This window comes from Phyllostomus hastatus, unplaced genomic scaffold, assembly GCF_019186645.2.
Source record: "Phyllostomus hastatus isolate PE091 unplaced genomic scaffold, TTU_PhHast_1.1 phas_contig_16, whole genome shotgun sequence".
Classification (NCBI taxonomy): Eukaryota; Metazoa; Chordata; class Mammalia; order Chiroptera; family Phyllostomidae; genus Phyllostomus; species Phyllostomus hastatus.
This window is the reverse complement of record NW_025333643.1, coordinates 4,833,300-4,860,993: the sequence shown is the minus strand read 5'-3', so window position 1 is coordinate 4,860,993 and position 27,694 is coordinate 4,833,300. Positions and strand designations below refer to the sequence as shown.

General features: G+C 50.8%; 1 protein-coding gene across 11 annotated transcripts in view; it reads right to left on the bottom strand.

The window, feature by feature from the left end:
- ATP2B2 (ATPase plasma membrane Ca2+ transporting 2) overlaps positions 1–27,694 on the bottom strand; it is a 377,186-nt gene that overhangs the window by 56,066 nt on the left and 293,426 nt on the right. For 6 of the 11 annotated variants that reach the window (XM_045832091.1, XM_045832092.1, XM_045832100.1 and 3 more), the window contains 7 exons: positions 17,415–17,540; positions 15,785–15,817; positions 14,537–14,596; positions 9,483–9,524; positions 8,526–8,684; positions 5,267–5,481; positions 1,762–2,004 (listed from right to left, as the gene is read on the bottom strand). In XM_045832091.1, coding sequence (XP_045688047.1) covers positions 1,762–2,004; positions 5,267–5,481; positions 8,526–8,684; positions 9,483–9,524; positions 14,537–14,596; positions 15,785–15,817; positions 17,415–17,540 — 878 coding nt within the window. The remainder of the gene's footprint in view (positions 1–1,761; positions 2,005–5,266; positions 5,482–8,525; positions 8,685–9,482; positions 9,525–14,536; positions 14,597–15,784; positions 15,818–17,414; positions 17,541–27,694) is intronic. The other 5 variants (XM_045832095.1, XM_045832098.1, XM_045832097.1 and 2 more) reach the window with 3 other exon arrangements.

Sequence of the window (27,694 nt, the reverse complement as noted above, 5' to 3'; positions counted from 1 at the left end):
CAGTTAAAAAAGCGACTCTTTCAGTAGGGTCTTTGTTTGACTCATTTGATTTTGACTGGAGGGGTGTCCAACCTTTTGGTGTCTCTGGGCCACACTGCAAGAAGAGTTGTCTTGGGTCACACATTAAATACACAAATACTAACAAACACTGATCAGCAAAAAAAAGGTTTTAAGTAAATTTACAATTTTGTGTTGGGACGCCTTCATTGCCATCCTGGGCTGATGTGGCCTGTGGCCCATGGGTTGGACACCTTAGATGGCTCCAAAGTACACTCTGGATGTTGGGAATCATCCTGTTTATAGTGGCCATAGCAGTCTACTGGAATGTTGTATTTTCTTAAGAGCTTAAAGCACACGCTTGCAGCCACTAAGACTGGAACGCCGGAAAAAGGAGGAAGAGAATAACTGACTTTAAAATTGTGAACCTGAAGTGGTGGCCTGTGAATATCACAGATATTCAGAAAAATAAAGTCACAACCTGTGCTTCACACAGAGGATCAGTAAAAGCTGCGAGAGATACAGAGTGGTAGCTGAGAGTAGTTAATGCCTTCAAGTTTTATCATATCTTTCAGTTAAGCTGAGAGTCTGGTCACAGGGGCAGTTGTTAGAAAAAGCGGTAATAAGTCCAAATGGAGTCATTTGTGAAGCCCACATCACCAAACTGAGATTTAATACCTAACCTAACTGCACTTTCAGCCTCTCCCAGGAATTTAATCTTAACCAGTCAGTCTGGAATTTTCTGGGGAGCTCGAGTGAGGGAATCCACCTGACAGCTTGCTCCCATCCCCCACAGGTAGGTTACCTCAGCCTGAAACAAGCCACTTTTTCCCGTTTTGCCTATAAAGGCCTTCCTTTTGTACAGCGCCTCAGAACTCCCTTTTACTTGCTAGATGGGATGCTGCCTGATTCATGAATCATTCAATAAAGCCAGTAAGACATTTAGATTTTACTCAGTTGAATTTGTGTTATTTAACACCAGGCAAGCCTGGAGGAGGTGGGACCTCACAGAGCAGAGATGAGCCGTCCCTGCAGAGGCCGTTCTCAGCAGCCAGCAGCCCTGCCAAGATCAGCAGAGCCCCACTGGGACCAGAAGAACCGCACAGCTAAGCCTGGCCTGAATTGCCAGCTCATGGGAATGAGAGCTAAATACAGTTTTGTTCTGAGCCTCTGAATCTTGGAGTACTTTGTTACATAGCAAAAGCTAACTAAAAAAACTTTTTTGAGGAAGTGAACAATGACAGGATTTTAAAAGGACAATTAAGGGAGATTAATGGTGACAGAAGGAGATGTGACTTGGGTGGTGAACACACAATACATGATACAGATAAGATATTGTAGAATACACCTGAAACCTATATAATTTTATTAACCAATGTTATCCCAGTAAATTCGATAAAAATTTAAAACAACATTCTATTATAAATAAAAGACAATTACATATATATATACACACACACAGGGTGGGGCAAAAGTAGGTTTATAGTTGATTGTATGGAAAACAATACTATAATTAATAAATAATAATACAGGAATAAGCTCTGTGTTTCACATATTCATAAGTATAAACCTACTTTTGCCCCACCCTGCATTTTTGGTCATACAAACATAATAGCGAAGTCAAAGAGAATTCAGTCACTTACTCTCTGACCACCCCCCAAAATTCAGCAGGATTTAGAAATACGAATTGTGTTGCTCAGCCTTCCCAGTACTTCTGCATCCCCTATGGACACTGCTCTCTGTAGTGGAGACTGTTCCACTTACCAGAATCTTGGTGGTGTAGGCGCTGTTGATGGCAATGGCATTGACAAGCAGCTCCATGGTCTTGGCGTTGATGGAGCTGGGGTCAGGGATCTCCTTGTAGTGGACATCACCGATATAGGCCTGCACTACTGTCATGCGATTGGTTGTCAGTGTGCCCGTCTTGTCTGAGCAGATGGCCGTGGCGTTGCCCATGGTCTCACAGGCGTCCAGGTGGCGTACCAGGTTGTTGTCCTTCATCATTTTCTGGGGGCAGGAGGGGCGGATGAGAGAGTGACAGTGAGAGGGAGGTGGGGTGCTGGGTGAGCACATAGTAAGAGAGGAAAGGCTGCTGCAGTCTGTCCCTTTGCTTTCACACATGCAAAGGATCGTGGTGGCCACGGCCTCTGGCACCTGAGCTCGTTTCTGTGCCACGCTTTCCCTTCGGTTTTATTAGCTGAGCCATCTGAAAGAGTTGATTAGTTGATTCTATTAATTTGGATTACAGGAGTAATCTACATTCTTTATGCAAAAATAGGGGAAAGGATAAATTAAGGTTGGGACCTCTCTGTTTACTTCAAATATTTTTCTCTTATGCCATAATATAAATAAGTATTTTTTATTTATTATGAATTTTCTCAAATATACCATCTTTCACTGCTGCCTGGTTTTCCTTGTCACTTGGTTTCACCAAAAGTAAATGTGTTTTGTAGACATAAATGTTTATAGACATAAGACAATATCTGGAAAAATATGAAAATATTAGTGTCATTATCTTTGGGTGGTAGAATTATAGGAGATTTTTATAGTCTTTGAAAAAATTTATAGATTCTATCTTTCTACAATGAATACATATTGTAACATGCATGATGAAAATCACAAATTTCTTTTAAATATAGACACATAAAAAAGAAAAAGAAGACAAATGAGCCATAATGCTACCACTCATATCTGATATTTACACATCAACATCCTTTAAAATTTGTAACAAAAATGGAATCCTACTATACATATTATATTTTCTTTGCCTCCCTTTTTCTCTTCCCAGCTTCACGCTCCTAGCTTCTTCCAGCTTCTAAAGCAAGTAATACAAACAAATTAATGCTCTAGGAACTGTCACGCTTTGCCCAGGCTCTCCCATCACACTGACCCACAGGCAAGGAGGGACATGAAAAGTTGCTAAAATTGCTGAATCAGCTGTAATTCTTTTCTGGGCCTAGGAATTTGATTTCTTTTATTCCTTCACCTCTTTATAACTATAACAAGGGTAAAAAAGGAGCAGAATTAGAATACATTTAATACCAGGTCATGTTACTAAGAAATGAGTATTGGTGGGATTATATACTATTGCAGTTCCTCTTATTGTAACCTGTGGTAATAGTAACAATAAAAATATTTTGAACAAATGATTAACAGCGATTTGACTTTGCAACACACTTTACAGTTTGCAAAATTCTTCTGCACTTATTACATATATATATATATTTGCCTGATGTTATAAGAATCCTGTGAAACCTGCGAGGATTCTTGTAATTCATTTTGGTGATTGAAGAAGCCACGGTGAAGTGACTTGACCAGGGGCCCACACCTAGTGAGGGTTAGAGCTGGGATTCGAATCCAGCTCTGTTTAACCTCATGGCCTGGTTCATTCCAGAGGACTTCCGCCCATCTGTATTGCTGACTAGGGTTCGTCTACTGTGCTTAAAAGTGCCCAGGTCTGTGCTGTCTGATACAGTAGCTGGTCTGATGTGAAATAAGTGTAAAACACCCATTAAATCTTAAACACATTATAAAAAAAGTAAAATAGCTCACAAGTAATTCTTATATTAATTACATGTTAGCTTAATAATAATTTGGACATAATGAGTTAATTATGTTATTAAAATTAATTTTGCCTGTTTCTACTTTTTCTTTTTAACGTGGCTACTAGAAAATTTAATATCACATGTGCGGCTCCCATTATGTCCCTACAAGACAACACTGACCTCAGTGGTCATCTCTTTTCTTCTGACGGTGGCTTCCAGGGGGTAAGTCCAGCCCAGAGAGGGGAGCGCATGCCTCCCCCGGGTCGGAGTGCTGTACCGTGTTTATCAAGTGACTGCATAAGTAGCATTATCTAAGACGGATAAAGGCACCAGGTGCCAGAGATACAAACTGTAGAAGGTGTGGAGGCCTAAAAATGTCTGTACATGATCCCCTACAAACCAACTCTGTATGACTCTCAAGGAGCAGCCCCCCACCTCCGCCCTCCCCCGCCCTGAGCTCAGCTGGTGGCTGTGAGGGTCCTGACTCATGGCTGTGTGACAGTCTCCAGCTCCAGGACCCTGCCCCTCAGGCTTTGTGTTGTGACCTGTTTGGGCTTTGGTTTGTGGGATGGAGTTTCTCTGAGAACCCTAAAACAAGGAGATGATAAGGGCTGTATCCTTTACACAGGGCTGCCACTTTTTGGCACCTGCCTAGAGATCTGTTTTCTGTATGAAATTACATCGGCGAGCCCAGCCCAAATTCCAGCTTGGAAACTGACGCTCGGTGTGCCCTCCAGCGCCTCTGCCAATGTTCGCAGAGCGAATGCCTTATTTATAAGCACACTCAGGCCTCCGCCCTCACAGGGACATCCTGGCCTCGGGGCGCTGGCAAACAGCAGCGCAGCCCTCCCTCCGAAGTGGGAAAACCACAGGGCCAAGGGCAGAGAGTGAGCCCAGGGTGTGAGGACCTGGGGTGAGCCAGGCTTGAAGTGCACCAAGGAGGGCTGGACACACAGTGGCCGCGGGGATACCAGCCCCCTCAGTTCAGTGTTCAGGCTTCGAAGGTGGCCACGGGCCTGGGAGCAGAGGTGGGGGGGCTCTGCCATCAGGGCGGCACTGGAGGAGGCTCATGGCAGCCGGCGGGCAAGGGCCTGCCTGCCCTTCATTGAATTGTTTTCAAAACTTCATATTTTCAGCCCACCTCCTGAGGGGGGGCTTTCATAAAGTTAGATGTCCTTTTTGTTTTAGGCTTATTTCTTTCAAATTTTAGGAAGCAACCTGTAAGATCAGTATCGCAGAAGTACCGTGGCTCCAGTGGGCCTGCCCCTGTGGTGGCCAGACTTCTGCCACCGCTAGGTGGGGCGTGATGGGTTTGGGCCTGCACGGTGACATCTGGATTTTATTTTTTGTTTAAAGGTGAGTTGATTGTCAATGTTTAAAAATAAGGAGAATTTACATTAAGTCCAGATTTCTCGATTCTTTTGGGAAAAAAGGTAAAGATCTGGCAACACTGGGCCTATGCCCCCATGAGATGATGCTTGGCTGGGCCGAATGACAGTTGTCCCGTTAACCAGGGTGTGGGTCTCCAGTTTGCCACAGGCCCCTGACGACATGTGTTCTGGGTTCCTGGGTATGTCTCTCTCTGAGCTTCCAATGTGTCCACTGCCTTCTTCTTAGCTTTTCTCCCGACCCTGGTCCTGGGCCCTGGCCACCCCACAGACCCCCAGCTGCGGGCAACCAATCTCAGCTGCATCAGCTGGCCGGTCCTGCTCTCCACGTCTCACCTTCACAGAGTAGGCCAGCGAGATGGTGACGGCCAGAGGGAGCCCCTCGGGCACAGCGACCACCAGCACGGTCACGCCGATGATGAAGAACTTGACAAAGTACTGCACATAGACGGGCGTGCACTCGGGTAGCCACGGCTTCTTGTTGACCACAAAGGTGTCCACGGTGAAGTAGAGCACCAGGATGATCACCGTGATGGCCGACATCACCAGGCCTGCAACACGGGGAGGGAGAGACCTGCTCAGGGCCTTTCCTGGGGCTCGGGGGCCCTGGGACTTGAGATGTGGTGCAAACCCTTGGCCAAAAGGGCTCTGGGGTCAGGCCAAACCTAGCTCACATACCAGCTCTGCCACTTACTTGCTTTGTGGCCTGGGGCAAGTCCTTGGTCCTCACAGAGCCTCAGATGCTCCTCTGTTCAAGGCAGATATGTTTTTATTTTACCTGGTTTTGTAAGGATGAAATGCAACTACTGCATATAAAGTGCCTCGCACAGTGTCACACACACACAGTAGCTGCTCAAGAAATGTGTGCTGAGTGACTGTGTGAATAAGTAAGAACTGCCTGAATAGTGCTCTCACACAGTGATGATGTGCAGTTGGTGCCATTTATTTACTCATTCATTCAGCACGAGGGACATGGCAGTAAAGAGGACAGAATCCCTACCCTTGGGAAGCTGCAATTCTAGAGGTGGAGGCAGACACGAAGCAAACACGAACAAGATAATTCAGATACGGGTAATGCTGTGAAGAAGACTCCAGACGATGTGCTGGATTGCAACGTGGGCTGAAGATAAGAAAACAATCTAAATGTCGATTGGCAGATGAATGGGTAAAGGAAATATGGTATATACATACAAGAGAATATTATTCAGTCATCAAAAGAAGAAAATCCTGCTGTTTGACACAATGTGGATGGACCTAGAGGGCATTCTGCTACGTGAAATAAGTCAGACAGAGAAGGACTTGTATGAGGAAACTAAAACAAGCAAACTCATAGAAATGGAGAATGGAAGGGTAGTTGTAGGGGCTGCAGGGAGAGGAGAAGAGGGAGCTGTTTTTCGGTGAGTATGAAGTTTCAGTTTTGCAAGATGAGTAAGTTCTAGAGCTCTGCTGTACAACACAGTGCCTACAGTTAACAATATGATTATACACTTGAAAACTGGTTAAGAGGATTGGCCTGTTGAGTGTTTTTACCCCCCAAAACAAAAGCCACCCCCCAAAAAAAACAAACTATGAAAGAACACAAGGAAATTTTTGGAGATGGTTGCTCTGTTTAGTACCTTGGTTGTGGTGATGGTATCACAGGTATATGCATGTGTCCAAATTCATGAAGAGGTATGCATTAAATGTGCATTATTTTTTGGTATATAAATTATACCTCAATATAGCTAAAAGAAAAAAAGTGACATGGGCAGGTAAGGAAAGGCTACTTAAGCAAGGGTGGCCAGGGAAGACTTCCTGGAGAAGGTGATATATAGTAGACAAATGAACGATGAGAAGGAGCAACCAGGTGGTGACCTGGAGGCAGAGAGTGCCTAGCAGAGCAAACCAGTGAGAACACTTTTTGGGATGAGAAAACGGAGGAGATGTGACTTGCCCAAGGCCACAGGTCAGGGAGGTCCTGTAGAGTTAGAATATGCAGGTGGCGACCTGCTGGGATCCCTTGGAACCCCTTTTGCCAGTTCCTGTGCTCATCTCCATGTGGCACAGGTGCTGTGCAGGTGCCTCCGAGACTGCATATACCTGCAGCCTTCATCAGAGGGGGACTGCTCTTGGGCAATTGGAGTCTCCGAGTCAGGAATTACCTGGGAGTGCACCCCACCCCAACTGGATGGCCAATATCCAATGGCTGATGTGGGGGTCCAAAAGCCCCACCCCCTTCTGCGAGGTGGGCCAGACCCTGCTGAGGTCTTCTGCCCCAGAGCTCCCCACGGAGCAGGTGGAGTCTGGGATTTCTCCTCAAACCTCAGCTGTATCCCGTTTCTTCCCTGGCCCTGTGTGTCCCTTTCCTTTTACAGGTTTCATCTGTGAAGACTCCCTCCCCAAATCCCAAGCCCACCCATTTTCAACTCTGCTTTCGGGAGATTTAGCCCAAGAAAGAAACAGAGGTGGGATGTGAACCCAGAAGCACTTGATTCCAAACTCCATTTTTGGCAGGGCCAAGGGAGTGAAGAGAGATGAGCGAGGACTTTGAGAGCCACGGGGTTGTTCTCCTCGTGTTGCTCCCTGCACCTCAGGGCCACATTTCCTGGAGTCTTCTTCATGGCGTGGATGGAGGAAATCCCTGTGTCCATTGTTCCCCCACCCCCACTTCCAGCTGTGCAGCCTCAGAGCCTGCTCAGTCGCTGTCTGACAGTCGCAGGGGCGGGAAGCCAAGCTCCCAGCAGCCGGGAGCTCTCACCAGGACCCTGAGTTTAAATATAGACAGCCAAGCCTGTAATTTGCCTCCCTTCTCCACACTGTGGTGCCTATAATTAGAGCCGGGAGACAGCCACGGAGGAGCAAGCAGCCAGGTGGGGAGGCCTTGGCGTTTGCCATGTCATTACCCAGGAGGGGAGACCAAGGCCATGTCAGCCGGGCAGGGCTCACCTTACAGCTGGGCTCAGCTTCCTGGACCAGAGGGGCTGTTACCAGCTTTCACTGGAGCTGCCAACTCAGTTGGGAAGCCCAGCTTGTTGTGCTGGGGATCCCAGTTCTGCTCTCAGCCCTGCTCTCAGCCTCTTTGATCTTTCCTCTGCACTGCAGCTGGGTGGTCATTGTAGAGCTCCAATGCATCCCTGCTCTCCCCTGCTCAAGCCTCTTCCATGGCTCACATTGTCCTTAGGATACAGCCTGCACTGCATGCTCTATACCCTGCAGGATCTGGCCCCTCTCCAGTCACCACATCCATCAAGTGCTACACACTCTGTGCATAATCTCCTTCAGTCCTCATAACAACCAGTCAAGTAGGGACTAATGTGCATCCAAATTCCACAGACAAGCAGGCAGGGGCTCAGTTAGGGGGAATTATTTGTCTAAATTCTCACAGACTCAGCTGGACTAGAATGCAGGCAGTATATTCCTGGAAGCTCAGGCTTTCAGTTTCACTCTCATCTGTAAGTGTTAACTGAGCACCTACTGTAGAAGGACTTGGATTGTGGTCAAGAAGGGTGGCTCTCGGGGACCATCTCCTGTAAGCCACGACTTTGCAGATGAGGCATTTGGAGTAGGGTCCTGGCTGGGGTCCTATTGTGTGTGCCCCCTCACACCCTGCACTCACCTGCCTTGCCGATCTGCACAGCCAGCTTGGTGAGCTTGCCCTGGAGCACCGACTTCTCCTTCTTGTGCATGTTGGCTTTCTTCTTGTCATCAGCGTCACCACCCTCAGCACTCTTGAGGGGTTGCATCTCCATGGCGGCCGCACCATCCTGCTGTTTGGCTACAGGTGGCAGAGCAAGCATGTGTACACACAGACACACACAGACACACAGACATGCACACAAAGGTCAGCCTGCAGGGTGGGGATGTTGGCCCCCACCCTGCCTGCCTGGGAGAGTGTGGTGAGGTGCCCACTTCCCCACCTGGGCCCCTGCATGGCTGGCACAGAAGCCCTGTGGTGGGGGTCTGCCTCTTCCAGCCAGAGACACTGGTCCCAAGGCCACAGCTGCCTAGGACCTGGAATCCAGGACACAGCAGGGAGTGACATGGCTCCACCCTGGACTCCCTGCAGAGGTGGGTTGGAGTCCCCTCTGGGCCTTTTTCAAGAGGCTTGTTGGCTATTCCCACATCCAAACAAGACACACAGGCTTGGGCTTTACCCATTGGTCCTTGGGCCATGTTATTGGGATATTAATCACCAGAGAGCAGGGACAAAAAAAAGGGCTTAAAAGGTAAAAGAGAGTGTCCCCATCCATAGGTGCTAGGCCCCTCCTCATTCAGAGCAGGACTGGTGGGCCTGGAGCCATACCCCTTATCCCCTGAGGATCTCAAAGAACCAGCTTTAAGTTTTCAGCTAAACAGGCAGCACAGCTCAAAGGCTGGAGAGGAGCTGGCTTGCAGGTGTCCCATCCTCACCGGGTGACGCTTCCATTTGGTCTGGTATCACATGAATCATGGCTACACCCCCAAAGACATCAGGTAGCCATAGCTGCAGCCGTTTCTGCCTCTGGCATAGCCCTCAGAACCAGTGGGAAGGGGCCGCAGGGACCACAGGGCCCGGTTAATGCAAAAGGGTTACCTTTGCTCTGGCTGGCGTCCACAGTGCCATCCTGCATTTTACCTACACGACAAAGAATTTTAACAGACAACAGAGAACAGACAACACACATTGGTCATCACGAAGACGCAACAGGGCCACAGACATTCATGTCACAGATGGAGGAAGGGCTACGCTGACTCCGTCCCTCCACACAGGAATACTGGGAATGCCCCAGAGGCAAGAACAAAGCTGGCCAGCATGTTGGCTGCAGGGTCTGTCTTGATTCTCTGGGGGCTTGGAGAGAGTGTTTCTGCTGGAATTATTTTGGCCCTATGCATCTTACAGATTAGACAACAGCTTTGGAGGATAAAGGGGACCAAGATTGGCTGGCAGGGAGCAGAAAGGGGAGAGTTCTCAGGTCCCTAATGAGTAATTTGATTGGTGCCTTTTGTGGGCTGAGAGAAGGCAAAGGGGTGGGGCGAGGGGGGAGAAACAGAGAGAGAGAGAAAGAGAGAGAGATTGATTCTAGAATGGGACATGGGGAAGAGTTTGGTTAATGTGTTCCTTAGTTCCTGGCTCCAGGAGAAATGATACTACTTTCTCTTTTTCCTTCTGGAGGGGTGTGAAGCCACGGCATGGACGACTCCATGCCCAGCCCCACGGAGGGTGACTTATGTAAAGGGTGGGCAGAGGCTTCCCAGCAGTGGGCTCTGAGGTGCCCCAAGGATGTCCAGGGGGCTTGGTGGGAGGACTCTGACTCTCAGGGGAAGCTGCCAACCTCCCCTCCATTTGTACGTGTGCTCCTCATTCTGAGGGTGACCAGCTGAGACCACACTAGATAGGAAAGGTCAGGTCAGTAGGCTCTAATGGGTGTCCCCCACTCCTGGTCCTGCATACTGGGCCCTGGTGTTGCCTAGTGCTGTGGAGAGGGCTGAGTCTAAGGCTCCCCACCCTTTAATCTGGGCTGCTTGGGGGGCCCCCTCCACAGTTTGTGGGGTGTGTTAGCAGGGTGGAAAGGAGTGGTGGCTCCTGCCTGGTGGCTGAGACACCTGCTTTCACTTATCAGCACTGTGGACAGGGACATCCTGTCCACTGAGCTTACCCAGAACTCTGCCCTCAGGCCTCACCACCTCTGGAGGAGTCTGAGGAGGTCAGTGCCCCCTGGACATTTGCTGCAAAGGGGATTCCCACAGCTCAGGTTTTGGAAAAACCCACCAAGTGCCAGGTGCATACATGACCTTCATGATGTCATCTAGTCCTCACCACATCCTCACAAGGTTACAAGGGTACTCTTGTACTTATATCCATTTACAGATGAGAAACTGAGGCTCAGAGAGGGAGAAAACCTGCCTGGGACTCAGTGGGTAAATGGAGAGCTGGCCCCAAAGTGTGTGGATGTTTCTACCCAGTTGGGGAGAACACAGCCACTTCTCAGCCCCTCTGAATGCCCCAGGGGAGGGGCATTGAGGTGGCACTAGGGGACTGGGCTCCTGAAGTCCCTGCTTAACACCAACTAGCTGTGTGGTGTTACTTCTCCCAGCCTTTGCTCCCACCTCTGTAAAATGGGGATGCAAGGTTCACCTCCCGGAATACCTAAACGTTGGATTAGTAATAACCACTGGGCCATTCATCAGTCTTTGTGACACCCTGCAAGCCAGGTGGGAGGGCTTTTCTCACTCATTTTACAGATAAGGAGACTGAGGGCAAGGAAGGGTCAGAGGCAGCCCTCTTATGGAGCATCCTGCTGATAACCTTGTGGCTGCATGATGAGTTCCATAAGCAGTGCCAGCAGCATCACCACAGCCCCGTTGTAGGGGCTCGGGCAGGGCAGGAGCTTTCCTGGATCCCAGACCCACACTCTCTCTCCAAGGCAAGTGCAACGCTCTCCCCACAGCCTCTCACAGCAAAGGCTCAGTGGGTTCAAAGACAAAGGTCTCCATTGCTCTACTGTAAAATTCTTTCTAACAGATTTAGAAACAAAAGAGAAGAAGGCCTTTTAGAGTAAACAGAAATGAACTACAACAATTATTTTAATTAAAAAAAATAATTTTATGAACTGGGCTAAAGGGCACCAGAGGACTCTGCTTCAATAGCTGCTTTAGATGGCACCAAGGGGACTTTATTTGTACTGCATATTATCAGGGGCAATAGCCTGTGTGTGTGCCCATTAACCAAGCTAGCAATTTCCTCTTTTATTTCCACAGTGACCACGTGGCCAGAAAAATCATCGCTGATGCATATGTTTGAGGAAGGGAGTGGTATCCTGGGGGTGCTCTGATGCAGATGGTCTGGTTTCTCAGAAGCAAGGGACTTATTGGGGGCTCTCCTTAGCTAAATGGGTGCTCGTCCGGCCCTGGCACTGTGGCAGAACAGCCAGCTCTAGCCGCATGTGTGACCTGCAGGATGGGCTGTGTTTCAGGGGAGCTGGGATGTAGGACAGGACCCAAGAGTGGGAACTGGGTGGAGACTCAGAGGTCCCTCTGCATTAGATGCCAGATGCAGCTTTGCCAGATGGGTCTGTTCTCTTCATGCATTGCCAGGGACATGGGTGTGAAAGCATGGATGTGGGAGATTCACGGAGAGGTGACCTGAATCTCTGGGGAAACAGACCACTAAGCAGGAGACCTGGGAGATGTCACTTATCTTCCCTGCTTCTCCGTTTCTTTCTCTGTGAAATGCAACAATTTCAACCAAGGTGATGCTTACAAAAAGCACCCCAAAGTGCCCTGTAAATGTTTGGAGTGATGTATAATTAATTAATCATGAATATAAGAGACATGTTAAGTAGTGATTACATTTATAATCATAAAAGAAATAATAAAATAATAATGGCCATCATGAGGCCTCCAAGATAAACAGAACACAGCCATCTTCAGCTGGGACGGGATTTGGGGAGTAAAGGTGGAGGGAACACTGCCACTGAATTTGTTTTCTGTCTCCAAGTCATCCGGATTTGGCTCAGAGGAAGGAGGGAAAAGGAACAGCTACTTCTCTCATCACACCTCAGCCCTGCGCTTCTCAACCTTTAATGCTTGGAGCCTGGAGAGCTTGTCAGAATGCAGATTCTCATTTCAGTAGGTCTGTGTGTGGGGGCGGGGGTGCTAAGATTCTGCATTTCTAACAAGCTTCTAGGAGATGCCCAGCCTTCTGGTCCTCTGACTACATTTTGAGCAGGGGCTTAGAGCACTGTTTCCCAAAGTACATTATGGGGCATACCAATCCTACAAGATTCAGCCAGAGAGGGTCCTGCAGCCCCGTCAGCCTGGGAACCCCTGTGTGGCTCTGTATCTGTCCACTTCACACCAGCATGTGCAGGCAGTGAGCAGTCCTGCCACGAGGAAGACACCAGTTCTCTTCAGAGGCTATTAAACATCTTTGATCACAGGGTCATTTTCTTGGGGCGGGGGGGAAGGCCTCTTAATATCCATGTGAAGTTTACAAGACACACTCCATTGAGAAATCCTGAATCAGGAAGAGGAACACGTACTTTAGAGCCAGTCAGGCCTAGGTTCAAATCCCAGTTCTGCTACTCTCTAGTTCTGTGACCTTGGGCTAGGGTCTTGATCTCCCTGAGCCTCAGTTTCCTCATCCTGAAAGTGGGGATAATAAACTGTCTCAAAGGGTTGTCATGAGGATTACATGAGATGGCAATCATGAAATGCTTGCAAAGTGCCTGGTGTACAGTTGGTGGTCAAGAAATATCAGTTCCCTGTCTTTTCTGAAGTTTTTCTTGGGATACATGGGGTTTTTCTGCTACAGTTTGGATGTGAAGGTGCCCCGTGTTGGGAACCAGCCAGCCCAGATGCAGGCTCTGGGGGAGGCAGGATGTCACATCCTGTTTCCTTTTCCTCCAGGCTGTGGGTTTGCCTACCTCATTTCTCCCTGCCATCCCTCGCCACCCTTCCCTGACGCATGACACCTCCCACACCCCAAGCTGTCTTCCTTTCTCCTCCTGTTCCTGAAATAGACCCACACCCAAATTAGCCCTTCTTGGCAAAATGCTGTTTGCAGAAGTGTCTTGCCCAGCTCCTGACATCTATGAGGTGCTTCGAACCTGGGTCACTTTGAATCCAGGTGGCTCAGCCAGACGTCTGGGGCAGGATGAGGTGGGATCAACCTCCATGTCTCGCAGGAGTGGTGAGGAATAAACGCTACAATGGACGAGAACCCTGGAGCCCGGTGCCTGGTATGCAGCGACGCTGGGGCACTGGCTTCATGACTGGGCCCTAACGGCTCTCAGCAGTTCAGGAGCAGACTATCATATTATCTAATTTGGGGACAGGGAACATAACTGAGTAGCAGAAGACTCATCACTCTGAAGATGGGAGGGTATGGATAGAAGAAATTTTCTAAAGGTTTGGAGGCAAGCGCGTGGAACTCCTCCCTGCCTGTGAGCGAGGAGGTAAGATGCAGACCAGGTACAGTGGCAGCACCCTCCCCCTCAGGGGACATTCAGAAGGCAGAGACCCAGGACAAATGCTCCAGCACAGGCAACAGCGAGAAACACCAGTCCACATCCGAAGGCCAGAACCAGGCCCGAGCCCAAGCGAAACCCCTGCCCGTTTGCTCCATGAAAGAGAAGAGGAAGAAATGTCTACCAGTGGCTCAGCCATGCTATAGGGTGGGGCCAAGGAGCTGAATCCTGGCCTGGGTCCCCCTGCCTCGATGCAATTTTAGAGTCGAGGACTGGAGATTTCACTGGGGACCCAGAGGCCAGCTTCTGCCCAGGTCCTGACCCCAGGCCTTCTTCCCAAAGCAGGGGTCAGGAACGTACTTAGGAGAGGGCCACACACGTGGGACACTGCTTCTTGGGGCCAAATCTGAAGATGGGGCACACTCCCCTTCAGGACTCCACTGGGGGTCAAAGGCCCCACGGGAGCTATTTTGGTGCTGCAAGTGGGCGCAGAGCCAATTCCCGGTGGTGGCTTCTCTCTTAAGCGCCTGCCCCACGTGAGAGGACGACTGTCCCGGAGATGTCCATGCACATCCAAGATCTGTGCAGTCCAGAACAGGGAGAGGCCAGCCCAAAGTTGGGGGTGGGGGAGAGAGACACCCATCCACCCAAGACCGAGAGCTCGCCATGGGAGACGTACCATTGACTAGGCTGGTATTTGCACTATCTGCAGCATTTGAACCTGCCGCACCATCGGCCGCTGCGGGGGTGGGAGGGATGGAAAATGCAGTGTGTCACAATGGAGAAAAGCAACAATGCAGAACAGCAACAACAATAAAGACATGAACAAATTGTGGCAAATAACATGACTATATTCTTAAAAGAAAATCTCCGTTGGAGATCAAGAAACTCAAATTTGGGGTTGGGAGTGAAATGTTCTCGTAGAGATGCCACAGAAGTTGGGGGGAAAAAACTCAGACATGGAGGGTCTTTGAAATAAAACATGGAGGATGATCAATGTGGTTAGGCGGGATGGCACTATTCTGTGGTGAGGGTCCGGAGTGACGCACCCCACGGGCCCAGCAAAGCTGGTGGGTCCCCATCAGAGAGGGTTCTATGAGGAGAGGGGTTCTGGCTTCCTGTCAGGACCAGAGGGGCCCATGGCATGGAGTCAACTCAAAACATTCAACAATCGGTGCACTGCGGCACTGGCCACTCTGAATGGGTTTTGCCATGACCACCAACCATCACATGTACTGGCAGGACATCCATCAGTGTCAGTGACTTAGCAGGATTCATGCCCTTGACTCAGGCTACCACCCATGGCCACCTCCTCCTTCCTAACCAGCACTTGAAAGATTGCCTTGGTAACCCCATGTGAGATGCCCCACCATTTAAAAGGTGACATCAAACATGTCATATTCTGTGCATGAGACAGAGAAGGTATTAGCCAGTTTTCCTTAATTTAGAAATTAAAAATAATATGAGATGGTCAAATTCATTCTTGTCGTTCTTTCTTGGGGTGGGAGAACAGGTTCTGTGGGAAGGAGAGGGAAGAGACTGCTGGGTGAGGTGGACACGCTGTGGGTGAGTGGGAAGCCAGCCAGGCTCTGTAGGGACAGGTTGGGGAGCAGGGCTGTGGGGTCCCATGGTGACAGGCCCTGCATGTATGTGTGTGGGGCTGAGGGCTGTGTGAAGACGGCAGCAGTGCCATTGGCATTGGCCTGCAGAATGGCACATTGGAGGGGCAAGTAGGCTGAATGGGGTGCCGGCTTGTCCTGGGAGGCTGGCGTCACCTGGGACACAGCTGAGGCTCTGGCAGGGCAGAGCCCCTGCAGTCAGGGAGCATTGTCCAGCTGTGTGCTGGGGTCTAGGGCCCAGGCTCAGTGGTCAAAGGCTGCTGCTATTTCTAGAAGCCCCATCTACCCTGAGGGGTGTCTTACTGTACCTGGTAGCTGAAGGCCATCCCCCTTCTTCACACCTGTGTGATGATTTTTGAGACATATTAATGAAGGAGAAGCACACACTGCCTCATCTGTGCGTACACACACACACGTACACACACATCCCGGCATGCCCAGGGCTATCCTGAAATGGGGACCCATGGTTGCTGGGCTTTAAGCAATGTCCCTGATGGAGGGGATGGGACCGCAGCGCTGAGGGCGCCCAGCCCCCGCTGTGCTGCTCATGGGGGGCTGAGGGGCGGGGCTGCCCCCCATCCTCTTCTGCTATGTCTCCTCCACATCCCACCTCTTCCCTCTACACTGATGTCCTCATCCGTTGGGGTGCAGGTAAATATTGAGTGAGGGACCCTGTCCTGTGCTTTGGGGCAGGAGAGGCCTGTCTTTCCACCGGCATTTTCAAAAACACAGGTCAAGCCTGTGGGAGCTTCTGCCCCTCACCCAGGGCCCAGTGCGGCCAAGGACATGGGCAAAGGTTGCTGCATCCTGCCCAGCTGCCTGCAACTTAGGGCCGCAGCAAATCATAGCTTCTGTGTCACTGCGTGGACACTGTGCTGACATTTTCTGGGCCTCTTGGCCAGGACTTTGTCCTCAGTTTCAACCTCAGCTCTCCCCTTGCTCTCCAGATATGGATTTCACAGTGTTCACCTCAGTTTCATTGTTCCTATTGGTGGGACAGCCAAATTTTAGGGGGATCCCATTACAAAGTGGGTTTCACCCTTGAGGACAAGTAACCTTTGATTGTGACCCAGGCTCTGTGCATGGTTGACCTCTGAGAGCTGGAGGTGGCAGGGCTGCCCTAAAACTGAAGGACGGGTCAGTCACCTGCCATCTCATCTCCTTACTCTGGACTCCAGGAGGTCTGGGTGATGGGGACCCTCCTCTGGATTTTGGGGAGGAGACAAGAAAAAAGACTAAGGATGAGAGAGGGGGGCTGTCCTGACAAAACGGAAGTGTTGGGTGAGAAGCCAGCTGTGCTGGGGCTGGAGGCCTGGGCTCTTGTGTCTTCTGAGCATTCCTCCTCTGCTCTGAAGGCACCTGCAGCCCAGCATGGCAGCTTGCTGCGTAAGGAGGGCCCAGGGGATGAGGAGTCTTGTTTCCAGGGGAAGGAGGAGCTAGAACCCAGATGAGGTAGCAGCACCAGGGGCATCTGAGAGGGGCTTACAGCAGTTGACTTGGAGCCACCTTCCCTAGAAGCTCCTGTGCCCACATCTGGGGAGAATCTATGATGGGTGGGTTCGCTGCCCAGCTCAGAGCAGCTGAGAAGAGTGGAGCGATATCCAGGTGGGGATTTCTACTCATCAGGAGTGATGTCGGGACCAGGTGACGCTTGAGGTTGGAGACTCAGCAAGTGCTCAGCACCCTTGGCCTGGCCTGGAGGGGAGGAAGGGCTTCGGTGACATGACTGGACAAGACAGAGACTGGGACAAGACCCTGGAAATGGAACAGACAGAACCCTCCTGGTATGAGTAGGGCCTTGAGGATGCAGGAGGTGGCTGTTGGCACAGGGTGTCGACATAAAAGGCACTTAATAACTGTTTTGTGGAGTGAATGATTCAACAACAAAAAAGTGGCCTTAAGAGCTCCTCTTCTGGTTTGCAAGGGTGTTGGGCTTACCTTTCTTGTCTTTCTTCTCTTCCTCCTCACCGCCGGCCCCCAGGAGGGTGAAGATAATGCCAGTCTGGGAGTTCACACCCACAGCGGTCACCACCATCCGTCCAGAGCCCTCCATCACATGGGTCCCTGGGGAAGGAGATAGAAGCCAAGTTAGCATTGCATGTCCCAAGTCCCCTCCCCAAAGGAGTGGAAGGAACTCTATCTATAGTCTGCTCCTGGCAATTTGCTTGCTGAGGTCCTAGGGCACTGCCCATGCTTAAGGTTCAAACTATGAACCTTTTAGGATGATTTCTCCCTGGCACAGCACTGTGATGGGCCTGGGGCTCAAACACTGCTAGCCCTTGGTTCTCAGGCCCCCAGATGGCTCAGACCTACCACCTACCACCTCCTCCTGCAGTGTCTTTCCTCCCTCCCTCTCTCTCTTGCTTCTCCTATTCCACCCTTGCAGGCCAAGCAGGGACCACTCTCTCTTTTCCCTGTTGGTCTAGGACCAGACCTCACTGTACTTAATTCTATTACCAGCAAAGAAATGCCAACTAAGCTGTTCACAGGACTGCTTAAAAGAGGGTCCACCCTCCTCCCAAAGATCTGGGGAAAGAACCCAGGGCTTTCTGAACTTGCATGAGAAAACAATAGCATCTTTATTTTCGCAAACATCTAACTGAAAAGTAGCATTTCTCCCATTACGAATGCAGGCAACAAACCCCAGGAGCATCGGTAGCACCCCAACACCACTGCACGTGTTACAGGAGTTGCAGGTTTTTTTCTTATCACTTGGCAGCTGTTGCAGATTTCATGATGCTCACCCTTACTTCACGATACGGCAGTTACTAAGCTGACTGCTGATCTTGTCATTCAGTGTACTAATGAAGAAGCAGGTACACTGTTGTACCACACCTTTTATTACTTTATATCAATCTCACTGTTGTCCTTTGTAATCCGATGTATTTTGTTTTATGCATTTCATAGTGTTAATCTGAGAAGGGGTGGCATATGACAGCACCAGACTTCCCTCGGCACCCATGATGCAGGAGAAGTTAAGAACTTTCCTAGAATTTTGATTTCTCACATTGGGTTCCAAGGGGCCCAGGAGTTTTTTCATGGGTGCAGCAGGAGCAGCTGTGGGGGGTGGGGCGAGGGAGGCGTTTGGTCAGAGTGGCTTCACTTTTATGCACTTTTGGGGTTTCTGTGTTGACTACAGGGCCTTGTCACTACTGTGTGGGTCAGGGAACAACTTGTCCAAGACCACTCAGGTGTTTGAGGCAGAATGAGATAAAATGCAAAGGCAAACCCACTGAACAGGTGATGTATCAATATAATAAAATATTATTTGGTCTTAAAAGGGAAGGGAGTTCTGACATACTACCATGTGGATCAGCCTAGAGGACACTACGCTAAGTGAAATAAGCCCATCACAGAGAGACAAATACTGTTTGAGTGCATTTACATGAGGTCCCTAGAGTAGTCAGATTCAGAGACAGAAAGTAGGACCGTGAGTGCCAGGGGCTGGGGAGGAAGAAGGGGGAATTTGTGTTTAATGGGGACCGAGTTTCAGTTTTACAAGACGGAAGGAAGTTCTACAGACGGACGGTGGTGATGGCTGCAAAACACTGTGAACGTGCCTGCTGTCATGAGACTGTACACATACTGGTTAGAATGGTCAGTTTTATGTTATCTATGTTTTACCATGACAATAAAAATTGAAAAAAAACACGGGGCAAAAAGGGAAACTTGCTGAAGCTGTGGCCTCACTGAGAAAGCGAGGTGACTGCAGCGAGAATGGTGGGGACCTGGAACAGGAAACAGACAGCAGCTACAACAGCTCAGGATGGACGTCACAGGACTGCTGGCCCTTCCCCCCAGGCTGGTGTTGCGGATACATGGCCACTATGTCCTGCCTAGTGACTCTGTCAGAAGAGATGCATCCCTCACAGAAAGATATCCAATGGGCAGGGAATAGTGGGGTGGGGGACCACAGAATGAACTCAGAATGAACCAACTGGGTCTGAGTGGTGTCACTGGCAGAAGGCTCAGGGCACACCTGGGGAGGCCCCCTCAGTCCTGCTGGTGGCCACTCTCTTTAGTAAAGGATAGTTGGGTGCCCATTTTTCCCTGATTTTAATTTTTACCACTCTGGGTAGTAAGCTCTCTACAATGCAGCACATACTTCTCTCTTCAACAGAGAAGTAGGAATCTGGTCCTCACCTGGGGCAGTGTCCCGGGGTGTCCTCAGGTCGCAAAGTATAAGAACTACACTGGGTTTACAAGACAGGGTCTGAGGGGCCCAGTGACCATGAACGCTAGCCCCGACACTAAACGGCCGGATGACTTGCTGCAGTTCTGCTTTTCAGGGTTTTTTCTTCTTTCCTTTCAAGATTGACTGCCCCTTCTCCATGTTTTCAGGGTAACTTGTCTCTAACAGTTTCTCTTTGTTTTCTAATTTGCTTTAGACTTGAAGTCTAGGTTAATAAACTCATTAGAATTGTATCTGAAATAAGTGCCAAGGGTTCTGAGTCAGGACTTGAAGAAGTTCCTTAAAGCAAGGAATCTATTGTCACTTTACAAGAGGTTTTGCCACCCATTCCCTTTGCTTATGAGGCCCAAACGTATCTTAAGATGATGGGAGTATCTGTGTGCATGCACATGTGTGTGGTGTTCTAGACACTTGGCTCCCAGTGTCTCAGGATCTTAAAGTGCTTGACAGACAGACACTCTCCAGTACGTTCCTTTAAGGCAGGAAGAGGTCAGTCTGTCCACCCATGAATGGTTAACTAGGTCACGGAGGCTCCCAGAAGGGGCATGAAACCCACAGAGCTGTAACAGAACCCAGATCCTCAGATGGTGAGCTCCCCTGTGGCTTCTTGCCCACTCCCAGAACAGAAGAACAGTGCTTTTTGGGCAGGGAATAGTGGGGTGGGGGACCACAGAATGAACTTAGACACCGATTCCAGCCCAAGCAGCTGAGACTGGAATCTTCCCATCACAGGCAGACTCTGGGGCCTACCTATCCCCCAAGGGGTACAAACAGGGAGAACCAAGGGCCAGTAATGGGACCCTGGATATTATGTTAATTTGCTGTTAAAATGCTCTATTGTGCACCAGCTTAGCTTGTGTATGGGCTGTCAGAATGTTAAATATCAGCAGTGTTAGACAGATGCGGAAACTGAGGCCCAGAGAGGTCATGTGGGGTGGGACTGGGGCCACTGTAGATCTTTAAAGGTGAAAGAGGAACACACTTCACGGCATTCAGAGTGCAGACAGCAGTGGCGTATCCAGCACTACCTTCAGGAGGACACCTGCTCTGTGTCAGGCAGCATGCCAATCCTTCATACCAATCATCTTTAAGCCCTCACACTGGCTCTCAGTTTATGGGGGAGGAAGCTGAGGCTCAAAAGTGGCTTGCCCAGGCTCACAGCTGGTGGGGGGCAGAACCAGGATCTGAACTCTGAGCCTGCCCCCTTTGTTAGGCACCACCTCTCCCTCCAGGAAACAAGGCCTTCACACCCTGGTCTCAAACACATTTATGAGTCTGCCCTGCCTGGGTGGCAATGGAGACACTGCTCCCCACCTCCCCAGCTCTAGGTGGGATGGAAAAAGACACAGTGGGCCAATTTCCACCCAACATAATCAGACTCCCCCACCCCCCTGCAAAAATCACCTCTAATCTAATCACTCCCATTGAAGCAGGGAGCTGACGACTCTGCTCTGGGAGACACAGAAGAGGGAGAAAGGAGGAGGAAGTCAAGGAGGTGGCCTCTGGCCACAACTCAGGGGTCAGTGGTGAAGCCACAGCATGCCCCCCGCCCAACCTCAGATGACCACAAGGTTGTCCTCCAGGCCCCAGCAGTAGATGGAGTGTCGACATCCTCTTCTGGCCTTCCCTCCTTCTGTGCCCTAGCCTCAGCTCTGACCACTGTCCCCCAGCTCAGCTACCCTCCATAGCTCCCCAAAGTCTAAATGCCCCTGGGTCAGACAGACCCCAGCCTTTTTCTGGCCCTTGACCACTGATTTCTGCCCTGTGGCACTGCCCAGGGAGTGTGTACAGCTCACCGGGTCTCTGTGTCCAGTGCCCCACTCCCTTTGTGCACCCAGTTACCACTGCCTGAATGCCCTGCCCCTACCGCTCCTCCAAAATGTCCTCCTCAAGCTTCCCTCTCTCCCGCCAGGACCTAGGGCCTGGCTGCCCCTCCCTCCAGGGGAAGAACTGAGTATACCAGGTCAACCCTCTAGGCTGTCACACCTTAGCTCCAGGACCCCCTACAGAGGACAACGCTTAACTCCAAAGCCTGTGGCTGTAAAGGTAGAACCCCAGGCATGCAAGTCAAAGGTTGGATACCTAAATCTCTCAAAGGAAAGCTGCAGTTTTGGGGTAGGTGCTGAGGTAAGAACCCTTTACGTGTGGCCCCCCCACCCTGCAGGGCCTTGCCCCAGGACCTCACTGTCTGTTGTCCCCTGGGCACCATCCCATAGCCCCCATCTCATCCAAGCTCCCATGGAGCCCTTCAGAATATATAAGCCTGGAGCGGGGAGGGTTGGATAGAGCGGGCCCTCAGCTGAGGAGGAGGGGACCTGGGAACCAGTCTGGTGTCTCCTTCTGATTTGCTGTGTGACCTGAGGCCAGCCCTCTCCTCTCCAGACCTCAGTTTTGTCTCCTGCAAAATGGGGGCTCTGGCTTAGGTCTCACTTCTCAGTGAAGAAGTCTGGGTCCTTGGGGTCCCTGGAGACAAGGGCTACCCCTGGCTGGGGTAGGGCAGCCTCCATTAAAAGGCTACATCTTGGAAAGTTTGGATCTCAGTTTAGATGGGGCCAGCAGAGGCCTGTGTGGACAGACTGACCAAACGTGGAGCCTCCTGCCAGGGCCGCACTTTTCATCTGACAGACAGATGCGGTGCAGTGACAATTCTGTGCTGGGCTTTGGCGTCAGAAGGGAGGGTCCCCTGTGATCCCTGCCCTCCAGGAGCTCTCAGTCTAGTTGGGTGAGAGGGGAGCACACAGCCACACAGACCAACAATAGCACAAAACAACAGAAACCCAAGGGCCCAGTGGCCTGGCAGGGGCATGGCCCAGGTTAAAGTGGGGAGGTGGGGCAGGAGGATGGCAGAGAATCAGCTGGACTGAAGCTCAGGGCTTACGAAGGGAGGAGTGGGAGAGAAACAGGATTGTGGAGCAGCCTGCGTGGAGGTTTGCAGAGTTAGGTCTTTGCTTGGTGTTCCATAGGGAGACACTGAAAGTATTTCTGGGGGGAGGGAGGAAGAGGCCTAATCTTTGTTGAGCATTCCTAACTCGCCGAGTGCTGTCTGAGCTGCTGAGCTGCCTTCTCCAGCCAGCTGTCCAGTTACTCTGTGAGGTAATCATCATCCCCTCATTTCATAGACAGGGGAGCTGCCTTGGGAGGTCATCTCCACAAGTGGCCTGAAGAGGGCAGAGCTGGGGTGGAGTGAGGGTGGGGCTCTGGTCTCTGTTCTTTCCACCTCGCCAGGAAGGCTTACAGGGCAGCGCAGCATCAGAAGGCAGAAAGGGGGATGGAAGCAGGAGAGTGGTGGGGCAGCTGTGTCAGCTTTCCAGTTCCCGCCCATCCATGAGAGAGAAAGGAGCTCAGGCCCAGGGAACACTGCGGCTTCTGCCAACTGGATGGCCTGTCCTGCCTTGCCTGTGCCTTGTCCTTGACCTAGTAGCAGAGGGTAGGCTAGAACCTTCCTGACCGCAGGCTTGAAGCCCATCTCTACTTGAGACTTGCTATGAGCAGCAGGAAATGGCCCCCAGCATCCGGCCTAGTCCAGATGTTGGCTGTCTCGTGGCCAAAGCCTCAAGTCGTGGCAAGCAGAGTGCATTGAGCCCCTGGTTGCAGAGCTGGAGGGGCCTAGTTTTACAAAATGAGGCTTCTGAGCTCAGAAAGGGCAAATGGCTGTTTGAGGTTGCACAGTACCCGAGGCATAGGTTAGGGCTTGAACCCAGTGCCCTTCACTCTCCTGGTTTTGACTTCCCAGGCCTCTGTCTGGACAGGAAGAGGGGTAAGGTCACACCTTCTAAAAGGTTTCCTTCTGGGGGTAGAAATGCGAAAAAGGGATGCAGGCCCTACGATTACCAGCCCAGACTCAGTCCTTTCATCATTACTGTTATCAATGCAGTTGGTAACAATAATCATGCATACTTGCAGAGTGCTAGACATGTGAAAAGCATTTCAGCGCCTGTGAGCCTGTCCCCCTCACAAGAGCCCTGTGAGGTAGGTTTTGGTGCAAGCACAATCCTGAGCCCCACCCACTCACGGCCCCTCTGGTTCAGAAAGGCTGAGTGATGATGGCCCAGGGTCACACAGCTGTGAGTGATAGAGCCGGGACTTGAACCCGTGCTCTATCCACTACACCCCACTGCCTCTCATGGAGAAGAGGCAGGGTAGTGTAATGGAGAGAGCACTGGCTGAGAAGCAGACGGGGCCTTCTTGCAGTCATGGTGTCGTCCTAGGCTCCCTGGAGGCAGCAGCAGTGGTGGCAGGTTCGGCTCTCCATGCGCGGCCTACCACTTGGTTGGCAGGATGGGCAGCAGGCCCAAGAGGGCTTGCTGATGTTCTGTGCGACCTCGTGTTGTTAATGCTCTGGCTCCAGGGGTGATGGAGGCGGGTGGGGGTCCTGTAGAGGGCAGAGCTAATGGGCCTTTTGGAGCCAGACCCTGCTGCTTTAGAGGGCAAACCCCCACCCTAGTCCCCTGGCCCTTCTGTGGCCACAATGATGGCACCTAATCATTGGCTCCCCAATGGAATTTACCATAAGACATTTCAAACAGGCCATGCTGTTGGGTAATCCAAGGCGCAGGGTCCTTGGAGGCAAGTTCACTCGTGAGGGCTGCAGGAAGAGTACAGGGCTGGGAGGCTGGAGGGCTGGGGTCTTGCTCTGGCCCTGCCCTCTGCTCTGCCCTGGGCCTCAATTTCCCCAGCTGCAAATCACGACAAGACTAGGTTCCCTAGGGATCTGTAAAGCCCCCAAAAGGCTGCAAAGTCAAAAGTCTGGGTATTTATTTCTCTTAAGAGGGATTATTGCTTCCGTGGGACTCTCACGGGAGTTATGTCCTAGGAGGGTTCAAAACCACTGGTCTTCCACGAAAGGCAAAGGAAGGCTAAGGAACTCCTCCATGTTAAAAGAGGATGAAGGTGCAGGACACCTAAATGCCACACAGTGTCCCACACTGGGTTCCAGATGGAGGATGCTGTGGAAACAGTAGACAAACGTGAATGTGGACAGTACATTAGATGGCAGTACTGCATCGACGTCAAGTTTCCTGAGCTGGCAGCTCTGCTGTGGTTATACCCGAGAATATCGTTTTCTTAGAGAACAGACCTGAAGTGTGAAGGGGCCCAGGGCCACCATGTGTGCATGGCGAGGAACAGGGAGGCTCCTGAGAGAGGTGACGGAGTGAAACGGTAACAACAGTTGAACCAGAGGGAAGGGCATGTAGATGTTCTTTGTACTATTTTTGCAATTTTTCTGAAAGCTTGAAATTATCTTAAAATACAAAACAAAAAAGAAATGGGCCAGGTTAGAGTTTGTGTTCCAGGGCCCACCCATCCGTTTCTTGACTCACACAAGCTTTACAAGAATAGGGATTTCTTGCCAACACTCAAACATTGGGAAATGGTGCGTGAGAGTCTGGGTCGCTGGCTTCTCTTGCAAAGGGAGCACTGCAGCCGCACTGAGTGGCACTTCTGTAGGCAGCGGCTGGAAGCAGCTGTGTTCTGGTTTGGCGCCTGTGGTCTCCCTGACTGGCCCCAGGGATGTGTGAGCCTGTGATTCCTGAGCACTTCTACTCTGTCTGGTCTGAAGACCCTGATGTGGGCCAGGGCCTGCCTGACCATTCTAGGGAAGGAGCTTCATGGAGCATTGGGGACATTAGAGTCTTTCTGAAGGTTGACCTGCCCCCATTTGTCAGATGGGTGACTGAGGTTCTGGGGTGGGCAGAGGTCACAGCTGGAGCTGATGGAGGGCTGGGACCTGAGTGCTCTGTCTCCAAATGCTGCTCTTGTTCCACACATAGCAACTCACATGGTATTATTTGCAAAGGACAGTCATATCCATCTGTATATGTGGTCCTCACAGTAGCCCTGTGGGGTAGGCAGAGGGAAGTGCCCTCCCACCTGCTTCCCCATTGCATGGACACAAACATGGAGGCTCTGATAGGGAAGCAACATGCCCGAGGCCACACAGCAAGTTCATTGCAGAGCCTGGATCTGGCTCAGCCTGGCCCGACTCTTCTTTCTACAACTCAGCACAGCCTCTCTCCTCACTCTGGCAGGCAGTGCCTGAGCCCCTATGGTGTGCAGGGCCCACAGGTGGAGCTGGGCATGACCTCCTGATAACCTTGGGCTCAGGCTCCTGCCTGCTTGGACCAGTCTGGGTGAATGGATCAATGCAGAAGTGCATCACAGTGCATCTGTCTACGTCTGCCTATCTGCCTATGGCCAAAGACGGAAGGGGCCCATAAAATTAGAGACCCATTAGATTTGTGTGGGTGGCGAGACTGCAGATGGGTTTCGCTCTTTATTTTATTTGAGATGGTTTGCACAGTGCAGAACTCAATTAATGTTACGAGGCTGTGCCCGAATGGGCCAAGCACAGTGTGGATGTCACAGGCTGACGTGTGGGTCCCAGGCAGTATGGGAGTGACTGCCAGAGGTGGTGCTCAGAGAAGCCTTCATGGAGGAGGTAAGCCTGAGCAGATGGGGAGGAGGCAAATGAGCAATACCAAAGGGACAGGGCCATTAGGAGGAGGCAACAGCCTCAGCAAAGGCAGGGCAGAGAGAATGGAGCCAGGTGGGTCTGCAGCAGAGGTACACAGTATGCAGGGTGTGGTGAATCCCTGACCTGCACGGCTGGGAGGGGCACTGCCTTCCGTGTGTGGGCCTACTCTACAACCCTGCCACCCGCAGCCTGTCCAGACCCGGCTTACACACAAGCAGTGATGAGGAACCTACTGTCTCACAGGCAGCCTCTTTTGTCCTAGAATGGTTCTTCTGTTACACAAGTCTTCTCTTCCCAGTTAGACTGTTTTCTATAGGGCTGACTCTGCCACTTTCTCACTGTCTTTGCCCGTGAGCCTGGGCCAGGCTGCTTGCTCCTCCTTCCCCCCATGCAGCTGTGTTTCTGAATGTCAGCTCTGATGCTCACAGTCAAGCTTCATTTTCTTCAGTCGAATTCACACTGTACTCTGGTGATTTCTGTGGGTCCTGACTAGTGCTTTCTTTTTGCCATGCTCCCTGGGATGGTGGTCTCTGTGAACTTGGTGGGCACATTTTCCATATTGTGACAGGACAGAGCTCCAGGAAATGCCACTAGAAACCTTCTACCAGGTAACCTGTATTCCAAGAACCAGCACAAACTGGCTGAAATCTCCTGGCCTCCAGCACAGCCTTCTCCATCTTCTCCATGACAACATCATGGGAGGCCACGGCTGCTGTCTCCTGACATCCAAAGGTCCAGGGTCTACTTCACTCCTAAGCTCTCTGTCAGTTGCATAGGTTGAGACCAAAGCTGTTGGTTCAACCTGAGCCTCGGGGGCCCCACAGTGCCTTTCTTTTTTCAGTGCTCACAGAGCACCCACTCTCGAGCTGAGGACCAGTGCTGACCCCCCTGTGACACCACAAGTTTGGGCTTTGCAGGGCTCTCTGCGATTCTTGCCTTTTATCTGCTCCTAGTCCACTGTTCTTCCCTACTGAGTGCAAAGCTTACTGCTGAGTATCCAAGGGCCTGGAGGTCCTAGCTGTCATAGGACCCCTTGTCTTCTTAGTTCCCTTAGAGGTATCCTGCCACCCCTTCCCGGTTATGAGACTTCTCCCTGACCAGAGGAAGGGACACAACCAGACCACTCAGTCCCGGTGTCTCCCCTTGACTTCCAGTGATCCAGACAACCCACCTGGCCACTTCTCCCAAGGATGCTCGCCTCTCTGCTACGCACTTCAGCCCGGAGGTCAGAACCAGGGCCATGATCCTAAGCTCTCATGTGGCCCTAAGTTCCAAGAGGGCATTTGAAGCTTTATTGTCACTGTTCTGGTTTTAGCTCAAATATAATCTCAGATACACCTTCCCTTGACCAACTAAGTTTCTGTCCTTTCTTCTGGGTCTCCATTTCACTACCATGGTAGAATGTCTTCATCTGATTTAGCACTATCTGAAATTATTTTACATATTTGCTTTCTTGTTTCTTTATAGTCTGTCTCTTGGAATCTAAGCTCCAGGAGAGCAGGGACCTTGTTTGTTCCATTAACTTTACTGGCATACGGTAGGTACTTAACA